Source organism: Diospyros lotus, chromosome 6 (genome assembly GCF_014633365.1).
Source record: "Diospyros lotus cultivar Yz01 chromosome 6, ASM1463336v1, whole genome shotgun sequence".
NCBI classification, from domain to species: Eukaryota; Viridiplantae; Streptophyta; class Magnoliopsida; order Ericales; family Ebenaceae; genus Diospyros; species Diospyros lotus.
Genome location: NC_068343.1, coordinates 11,107,016 through 11,117,825, shown reverse-complemented (window position 1 = coordinate 11,117,825; position 10,810 = coordinate 11,107,016). Strand labels below are relative to the sequence as shown.

The following is a 10,810-nucleotide window of genomic DNA, read 5'->3' as shown; positions in this document are numbered from 1 at the left end:
GGTTATAACCTTTGGTGAAGGGGTGTACCTTTGGTAAAGGGTTGTAACACACAAGAATTAGTTATATCCTTTTGTGAAGGATTGTAATACATATGATTAGTTGTACCTTGATGAAGGGTTGTAACATTATCTATAAATAGATTGGTGTGTTGTTGGATCAAAATACTTGAGAATTCATATGGTTTCTCTCTCCTTACCCTTCTCCTACATTCTTACATAAAACTTCATAATATTTGTGCATACAAAAACCAATTATTTGTATTCTTTTACTGCAAAATTAGAATACAAAGCTTCTTATGTTTGTTGTTAATTCCGTGTGTTCGGGTTTGTTTTCGGAAATTGCACATTCATCAACAAACATTATTCTTGATTCCATTGTATCTTAAAGGCTTCTTTGGATCCCTTGTGCATTGTATTTTGGGACAAACAAAGTCTTAAGGAAAGTGAGTTTTCGTGCCTTGGAAACCTTGAGTTACTGCAACATATTTGTCATTCCACCACCATAATTTTTCTACAGGTACTCCCGTTATCAATGAGTACCATTAGTTGACAATTGTGTACCCTTCCTTCTACCTTGATGATCTTGCTGTTAGTTAACCCTTTGGGAGCATGTAAGGAGATCTCTCCCTTATCCTCTCCTTCAACTTCTGAGGGTTCTCCTCCTTCCACTTCTTCAGCCTTTTCTCCTTCTAGCAAGAGCAATTATCTCTTGCACCTATTCCCCAAGAAGTACTTGTCTCCACAACGATAGCATAACCCAGCTTGACGTTTCTATTCTACCAGTTTACCTCCTTGTGTGGGAACAGGATTAGCGACTCGTAAGGCTAACATCCCCTTGTTACCTTACCCTATCTCCTTTCCCATTGCTCTGTTCCCTACCTGCCAAACACTAGAGCTTACTCCTCTCATTTGTACCTTCTACTTCTTCATCAAGACCTCTATGGTTAGCTCTTGCAACTAGGCATTTTCAACTGCTTGTTTGATGGTTTGGGGTTGCATCATTTCACCATTGGCCTAACCTCATCACTTAGGCTACTAATGAAACTTGACATATAATACTCTTCGATTAAGTGGGGGTTATGAATCATCATCAGTGATCTTAGCTCTTCAAACTTGAGCTAGTAGGTCTGCACTATCCCTTGTTTAAGCTTATTAAACTCTTCAATCACATCCATCATACTCCTATCTCCAAATCTTTCACACAAATCATCTGCAAATTCACCTCAGGGGCAACCCTCATTCACCTTGATCCATCCTTGGAACCAGACATCTCCTATGTCATTGAGGTAGGCAAAAGCTAAGGTCATTTCTGCTGTTTAGACACATGGTACAAGGTGAACATCCCCTCACAACGTCTCACCCACCACTTTGGGTTCTCCCCATCAAATAGTGATATCTCCAACTTTGGTGCCGGAAAACTCGGCTGACTATGATTAGCCTGAGTTCCTGGCCTACTTTTTAACGTATTCTCCCCTATAATCTCTAGTTCCATCTCAAACTCCGATGATCTTACTAGTCGGTGTCTCATTCCCACTCTGGGAAGGATTGGTTCCGATCACTCCCTAGGAGGAAATTCAGTAGAAAGTCTTACCAGTTGTTGACCGGAGAACATCCTCATGAATTGATGCATTTGCTCCACCATCTGATCGCACATCTAGTCTTGTAATAGACTACTCTGTTCCCAATTCTCTTTCTGCCATCTTTCCATCGTTCTAATAATCTTGGTCTCCACCTGTTGGAATTTAGTGAAGCTTCATACGCTGCCATTTTGAAGAATGAGGGGGATGGAAATCCATTTGGCAACTGCCCATAGACAACCCAAAACAACCGCATTTTGGGAGCCATAAGCTAGAGGGCCAAAACGACGACCTCCCCTATTGTTTCTTCAATTGGCACGATTGCCTTGTCGTTTAGCCTGCTGCTGTTTTGACCGTCAATTCACCTTTAACAGATCATATCCTCATCTCTGCTTCTACCTATTTTTATCTTTTGTCTCCTCGAGATCGGTGCAGCACAGTCTCCGATCATTTATACCATTTAGGGTTTTTTCATTCTCTTTAGTTTACGATAGCTCTCTATACAGTTCTTCTTCTCTCTGATTTTTTAGGGTTTTGCCTCTAATATGTATTTGTTGTGGTTATGGGGCATATTTAGAGAGCTTTTCTATTTGTACAGTGAGTGAATGAGTGAGATGTATATTTTGAGGCTGTAACCATTTTTTCGATAGTGCAGTGAGCTCTCCTCGCTGAAGCTCAACGTTGATGTAGCTCTCATTAACGGGTGAACCACGATAAATTGCTTTGTGTTCGTTTTTGCATTCTTATTGCTATTTTTGTTCATGTGTAAGTATTCTTCTATCAGTTATTCTATTTATTTGAGGCTCTGTTTTTGGGATTCTGATTGTTAAAGGTGGCCGAGACTTGTCTTGCCCTAACAGTGGTATCAGAGCCATTTCTCTGGTATTCACGGTTTAGGGTTTTATGCTATCAAAGTTTGTGCTATTCAAATCTGAGGGTTTTTTTTGTGTTGCTTGAGTTGGTCTGATTCTCTAGGGTTTGTTGAAGAGTCTCTGTCAGTTGGGTGTTTGTTGTGTGAGTCTCTGTCAGTGTCTAAAGGATACCTTCGTGCAAGGCAAAGATGACATCAACCCGATTTGAAATCGGAACATTCGATGGAAAAAGCAATTTTGATAGTTGGAAAAAGAAGATGAGAGTTCTGCTCTCTCATCATAAAATGCTTATTGCACTGGAGCCCGATGATAGGAAATTGACAGCATATCAGTTAGCAAGAACTAATGAGGTAAGAGAAGAGGCATATATCCTCATATTTCTGCACCTTGGTGATAGTGTCATTCACAAGGTTGATGGTATGAATACTCCTATTGACCTCTGGAATAAGCTTGAATCTTTGTATTCTGTTATGTTTGCTCCTAATTTGGTCTATCTTAAGGGCATGTTATTTAATTTTAAAATGAATGCATCTAAGTCTATGGATGAAAATATTGATGAGTTCACTAGACTTGCTTTATTATTAAGAGGTATTGATCAAGCTTTAGGTGATATTAGTGAGGCTATGATTTTATTAAATTCTTTGCCTGATGATTATAATATTGTTAAGCATGCTTTACAATATACTGGAATTGTGCCTAGCTTAAATCTTTGTTATTTCTGAAATTAAGGCCAGAGAGTTAGAATTAAATACCACTGAGAAACCTGGCAACAATTTGTTTGTTAAAGGAAAATTTGACAAAAGAAAAAATGCTAGTAATGGTGATCAATCTGGGGATTCTAGAACTAAGGGTAAAAATAAAGAAAAGAAGGGTAAACAAAAACCTAAATGGAAATGTTATCACTGGGGGAAAGAGGGACACATAAAGAAGTACTGTTATGATTTTATAAAGAAACAGAAACAAGGGGGAAATGTAACTGTAGCACAACCTCCAATCGTTTATACCATTTAGGGTTTTCTCATTCTCTTCAGTTTACAATAGCTCTCTATACAGTTCTTCTTCTCTATGATTTTCTAGGGTTTTGCCTCTAATCTTTATTTGTTGTGGTTATGGGGCATATTTATAGAGCTTTTCTGTTTGTACAATGAGTAAATGCGTGAGATGTATATTTTGAGGCTGTAACCATTTTTTCGATAGTGTAGTGAGCTCTCATCGTTGGAGCTCAACATGGATGTAGCCCTTATTAACGGGTGAACCACAGTAAATCGCTTTGTGTTCGTTTTTGCATTCTTATTGTTATTTCTGTGTATTTGAGGCTCTATTTTTGGGATTTTGATTGTTAGAGGTGGCCGAGACTTGTCTCGCCCCAACACCACCACTATTTCGATTGAGGATTCCAAAGTCCCCATCCGCGTTTGCATATCCACCATCATTGTCGTGACTTGCTGCAACTGGGACACCGTCTGTTTCATCCTGGTTCCATCTTCCATGGCGATGAACTTCAAGGAACTGAACACCACCCAATAGCGTTGCTCTGATACCAAATTGTCAGGTCTTGAAGGATCTGACTAATTCTTTCCTGATCAAGTAAGAAGGATTGAGAGAAAGAGATAGATAAGAGAGATTTAGAGGGGGTAGAAGAGTAGAAAACAGAGGGAGAAAGAGAGAAAAGGGAGAGAATATTCAGAAAATTCCAAGATTTTTCATATATGCTCTCGAGGGTGTAACCAGCTCATATTTATAGCTGATTCTAACCACCCATGTGCGGGTAACCGCTTACATGTACTGGAATGTACAAGTTACTAAAGCTGAAACTAACTTGGTACAACCCTTCACTGCAGTAACGTCTAATTATACTAGTCTCCCTCTATAGTATACTCTAATTACGGAATCCCCCCCTTACATTGCTAGTACATGACACATGAATTTGACAAAACTAGCATCAACTTCAAATAGTTTTGCCCCAGAACTCTTTCATAATCACATGCAGGTTGCTTGAATATAATGGAAAATGAATAAAAAGCGGAGAATGTGGACACCAGGATATTTTTGTGTGCCTGACAGTTTCCTTGGCACGAATCATATGTGACTCTATGATTGGATACTATCCCTGAGGTAACTCCTATTGTCCTACCTCTTCTCCTACACTGCCTACCAAATATAAGAACATTAAGGTTAACTTCTGCTTGAGTTCCCCTTACTTTTCTTCGAAAATCAAGCAAGAACTTATGATATAAAATGTTTCCCAAGTGTCCAACCAACACCACAATGGACCATGTGCTACAACTGGATCTGAAAATTTTACTTTCTCACAAGTTGTCTTTTTATTCTATTTTTGTGTATTTTCAGATGCGTTTCCTAATAATAGTAATTCAATACATATTATTTGGTTACTCAGGAAAAGTATTGCACTGATTAAAGGAATGCAATTATCTTTAACTTCTGAAGTGATAAAACCGCGCGCTCTTAGTAGGTTACTTAGCAGATCCTATTCCAGTGTTAGTTGCACACGATCTGTATACATAACTGATGTCATATTTCATGGATAGTTGGGTTGATGTAGCAGATCCTATTCCAGCGTTAGTTGCACATAATCTCTGATTCTCTATACATAACTGATGTCATACTTCATGGATTCGTAGTTGGGTTGATGTTTCTATTTTATCAAATCATGTCAAGGTTTTGAATGCTAGTTTTTGGTCACTATATTTCTTTTACAGAGATCGAAGGACTAGCATAGCCTTGATGAAGCAGTTGTCATAAAACCTTCCATCTGCACAGTGCATACTGATGCTTGGTTTCATACTAATCTATATTCTTAGCTCCCACTCGCAATATTTTTGGCATCTATTCTGGTCTTAGATATCTAAATGAGGATGGTTTATCTAGTTCAATGTCCAACGATCAGCATTTTCATTCATGGACTCTGTACCAAATGTGGAGCATCAAGCAATGTAATATTTTATATTGCTACAGCCAGTCACCCATCATGGTGTTCTGATACACATATCTTGTTCCAGATTTATTCGTGTGTTCTTTCTTTGGTGGCAATCCATAGCCATAACTTCCCAAGGCTAACATCATCTGCTCCTCAAATTATTGAAAATTATTGCTCTCTTTATTTCCAGGGACGGGTAATCAAAACTCTGGTCGTTCGCTTATGGTTTGAAGAGGGAGACAAATTACTATTGGAATATGCCATGCGGGCATTGCCCTGGCCAAATCACATGTTCGTGCAATCGCATCATGGCATTGCCTTGGCCCAGTCACATGATCATAAAGATGCTGCGTCTTGTAAGTCACGTCAATATCCTTTTCAATTGTTGAAATGGAAAATGACTGGATAGATGTTGAGGCCTGAGCTACCTTTTTTATTCTTTGGTGTAGTTTCTGGCCCTGCAGATCTCTTCTGCACTTGTAGGTTCATCTAATGTAATAATTCATGGAAGCTGTTCCAGGAGGTTTTTGTTCGAATTGGTTATTGTTTTTAACTTATTTAACGAACCAAGGTTGTTCATGAAAGTGTTATATGAAAACCCAAGTTGCATCCAAATAAATGGCTGGTTGCTTAAGAACTGATAGCTAGATTCTTTTTTGTACACATTCACCATGTTGGTAGGGTTTCTCTCTCCTTTATGGGCTGGATTCGACCTCTTCCGGAAAATTAGCTAAAAAGCAGTGAGGAAATAAGACCTGCCATTATGAACTGATAGCTAGATTCATTTTGTACATGTTGACCTTGTTGGGCAGGGCTTCTCTCTTTATAGTCTGGATTTCCAGAAAATGAGCTAAAAAGCAGCATGAAATAATAAAGTAAAAAAAAAAAAAACACACAAAAAAGCACGAGCCTTTCTGGTTTTTTTCTCTTCGGCATCCATTTTGAGGACTACCATTCTTTATTTTCATTGGTTAAGCTGAGTGAAATCTAATAGTGGCAGACAAATGTAGTCTATTTCGCCTACATTATAGATTTCGGTGTAACTTTACCAAAATGCCTTCGGCCTGTGAGTTTGGTAGATATCCTAGATTAAGGAACCATGTCCTAGGTGTATCAAAAAGCATTCTCTTCTCTAAGCGTATATAATAAAATAGAGTAAAAGGGTCCACTCCGAAACCAAGGGGTACTAACTAACAGCTCAATCCTCTCCAAACTGCAGGAGATAGTTGCCCATCATTCGGCTCACCAACTGAATTTGCCTCTATGGGGGGTCAGGAGTTGAAAAAGGAGAGGCTTTGAGAAAAGGGTCTTAGAGAGGTAGTACGAATACAAGCTCTTTCAAACATTAATCAATCGTTTAGATACCACCCACGCACATGAGGAAGAATCGATATATAGTGTTTTAGCTGCTAACAACAAGAAATCCTTCTCACGAATGAAGTGATGGTCGAATTCAATGTGTTTGCTTCGGGCAGTACCTTATTGCAGCTCTTAACCATAACATATACACAAGGTCAATGGTCCAAAAACTCACTCAAATTTTCATTCCTAATTTGCCATCTGAAAAGGACCTGCAAAAATCCACTAGAAAGGCACTTTCTCTAGTTCCAACTTTGCCTTTCCAGACCTTGTAGAGCCAACAAATGGCAATTTTGCAAGGATGAAGAGAAGGGAAAGGAAAAGATAATTTGATTATCCATGTATCAAATTTGATATCTGTTACACCAGAGAGCATTAGTTAAGTTACAATGAACTCCACAGGTAGAACACACGAGAATGATAAACAATTAGGACTTTTCCTAAACAATTGCAAACAAACAATTGTATGTACACTCCGTTGGACCAAAGCAGAAGAAAAATAAACAGAGACTCTTATCTAATAGCAGACAATCTGACAAGTTGATTTGAATTAGTGGAATCCCCTTGAACCTCTGGATTGATAAAGCTCCAACCTGCCTTTGGATTCTTGTAGCAATGTCTCAACCTCTTCATCCTGGACAAAGTGGCCTTGCTTTGATGCCCATTCAAGCACGGTGAGCACCTTGGCATCGGCTAGTTCTTCACTATCTGGAACATGCATTGCAATGTAGCAAAGGAGAACCACTGCAGGACTTTGAACAACTTGTTCTCCGAAATATACAAGCTGGATTAAGTGCTTTGCTCCGCCAGCGTTGATTATGGCCTTGGAGTGGTCAAGGTGGAGATAGTTCTCGGTGTAGGCAAACTTTGTGAGGGCGGTGCATGCTTCCCTAGAAACCTCGGCTTCTCTTTCATCCAGCAGCCTTACTAATGGGCTTATCATTCGTGTCTCAGTCGCGCGAAAAGTCCTAGCCAAGTTTCCAACAGCCTTAATGCAGGGGATAAGAAGCTCTGAATCAGCCTTCTCAATGATCCTGAATAACTGATCGACAACCGCTTTGCAAGCAGGTGAATTGGGCTTGAATGCCGATCTTCTCAAGTCAGCGTCCTCCTCAGCAACTGCTGTGATCTCCATCAAGGCCATGGCCGAATTGTACTGAACATCTTCACGACCTTTCTCTAAGAGCACCGCAAAGCACAGCAGAGCTCTCGACTCAGTGATGCTCCGGCAAATGGGCGGGTTCCCCTTGGCAAGTTGCCAAAGGGCTCTTGCAGCCATTGCCTTCATGTCAGCCTTGGTACTGGGATCCTCCAGTTCCCTCCCCTTAGTGCTAGCCCCGGACAGCGAATGGTTACTGTGATGGTGATAGACTTGATGAGTCTGCTTCACGGCGTTGATGTTGCCATTGCTGTTGGTCCTGGCATGGTTGATCTGATTAACGCCATTCGCCTGCCAGGACTTAGACAGTGCATTCATGGCCATTGTACTGGCAACCACATCGTGCATCTGATTGGGCTGCTTATTCCCCAGGGGATGCGGGATTTTGCTCTGGACCTGGGGATCATCGTCCTCATTGGCATTGTTATTAGCCCTGTTGAGGTGGTGGTGGTTGGCGTTTGAATTATTACTCGCCACCACAACCGCATGGAGGGACTTAGTGGTAATGGCGTACTTGCTGTGCTCTTGAACAGTCTCGAAAGCCAGATGGCTAACGAGAAGGCGAATGATGTTGTGCTGGGCGAAAAGATCTTGACATTTGGGGTATTGGGCGGCGAGCTGCGACACCGCCCACGCCACCACAGCCTGAACCTTCATCGGACCTTCTTTGAGGATTTTCGCAAACACAGAGCAGACACCCGCATGGATCATGTACTCGACGCTTTCCTGGTCGCGTCCGAGAAGCCCAATGGCCCTAGCGGCGTTCTCTTGGCCCTCCAATTTCCCTTCCTTGACCAGTTTCAGCAGCGGCCCGATACCGCCTTCCTCGATGATGAGCTTGCCGTAGCGATCATTGTCGCGGGCCAGCGAGACCAGCGAGGCCGCGGCATCAGATCGGTCTTCCAGCGACCCCGTGCAGAGAATCGCGATCTGTTCCCATATCAGGCAGAGAATCGGCTCGTTGGCGGCGATGGGGGGGAGACCGAGATACTCGTCGTCGCGATCGCTGGCGGACGCGGAGACCCGGAGCAGCCAGGAGACGTCGCCGATGGAGTTCTCGAGCTGCGCCGCCATCTTGCGGAAGGCGGCGGCAGGGATGATGTTGAACACGCGCTTCACCATGCCATGCGCTCGGCACTTCTGGACGAGGGTCAGGGCCTTGTCGAGCACCTGCTGCGTGTCGTCAATGATCCGGCGAGTCGGCCGCTCGTAGAGATCGTTACTGGCTCGAGCCGCCTGCCGGAGCAGACCCACCAGTTTCTCGGTCTTGGACTTGAGGTCGGAACACTCGGTCTTGAAGGAACTGACCTCGTCGGCGGCCTTGATCACCTGGTCCGCCAGCTGAATCGGCTTCGCCAAGATCTGCTTCACTTTGTCCGCCATTGACAATCAGATCAAACCCAATCAATACAACCCACCGGCGGTGAGTATTTATTGATTTGAATCAAAATCGAAGGGGTTTGGATTTGGGAACTGACTTGTGGGATCTTTTTGTAATTTGTTGGCAGTTTACATTAAAGGAGTTGGGAAGTATGGAGAAGGGAATGGTGGCGCGAAGAGGAGAAAGAGTCTATACTGCCATGGCAGTCGACGGAGATTACAAGGTCAAACGCGTTTTCTCTCTCAGGTAAAAGCTTTTGCGTTCGCCGCTCGCTCGATTCCTCCCTCAATCTTCGGTGTCAAATAGGTATAGGTGTGTGTGTAGACAAATTCACAACATATAATTTATCAACTGATAGCTGTCAATCTTTAACCACCAATCTATATAATGGGCCCACGGACCCACAGATGAAAAGCCTAGAAAATTAAACAGTGGCTGTACTTCCAAGTTTTAAAAAAAAATAATAATAAGAAAAAGAAAATCTCTATTTGACCTTTGAAGAGTGAGTAGTGATGGGGTTTGATTCGCTCTCTAGTTGTCATCTTCTTCTTCTTTTTTTTCGTGATATTTTTTTATTTGTTGCTCCGCTTTGAAATTTTCAAGGAAAAAGAAAGAATATAAAACTGATTCAGATTGATTTGGTATGTGTCTGTATGACGTAAACAGGAAATCGAAGAAAATTTACTCGTAAATTGGGTCCAAGTTGGAAGTGGGGTAGGGGCATTTGCAACTCCTCTTTTAGGTGAGGTTGGGGCCAGTTGTGATGTAGTTAGGGACGACCAGTTACTTAATACACTTAACGTTTTGGGGCCAAGTACTTGCCAGAAACTGTCCTCTCAACTTTAAGAAGATTTATTTACCATATGAAGCACTAGGAAACATTCCTATTTTGTTGAAACCGTGCTTGATTTATCAAATTATAATCGACACATAATCAAGGTCTATTCTTACCAAGAAGGCATCTCTCTCTCTCTCTCTTGTAATTTTTGGAGTCATCTTGATCATTCTGAAGTAAGTAGGAGTAGTGTATGGGCATTCTCAATAATATACTAAAAAGTTTTTATTCTAGAATTCCCTTATTGTCTTTTATCTTGTTAATTATTTTTAACCATAATTCTTTTTGTAAGACCCTAATTTGTATCATACCTATGCGTCTCTCTTTAATTTTTTTCTTCCTTTTATGTTTTACCTCTCCTTTTACTAATTAAGGACGGCAATGATTAGGGGACTTTAACTTTTAATGCACGGGCAAAATTGACTTAGAAACACTAATTTCGACTACCATCTTGAGAAAAGAATAATCATTCTTTTATTAAATACTTGTTCTATTTTATACGTTCTTCTCACATAAACGTTTATTAGTCTTGTCACATATAATTTTATCATCGTATCTTATGTATTTTATTGAATAATCTTATTTTTAATTTTATGTTTTTTATGATTACATATTCATCGTAACATCTGCATCTCCATTTCATTCATACTTTACACAATATCAATACTTCAATACACAACATCTTGTGT

The 10,810-nt window shown here is 41.0% G+C and overlaps 1 protein-coding gene across 1 annotated transcript; it reads right to left on the bottom strand.

Annotated features, from left to right (window-relative positions):
- Positions 1–7,059: 7,059 nt before the first annotated feature.
- Positions 7,060–9,611, bottom strand: LOC127804269 (uncharacterized). Its single transcript, XM_052341104.1, has one exon. It carries the CDS (start codon positions 9,286–9,288, stop codon positions 7,297–7,299), a length of 1,992 nt encoding a protein of 663 aa, XP_052197064.1. The 5' UTR covers positions 9,289–9,611; the 3' UTR covers positions 7,060–7,296.
- Between the last annotated feature and the right edge of the window lie 1,199 nt (positions 9,612–10,810).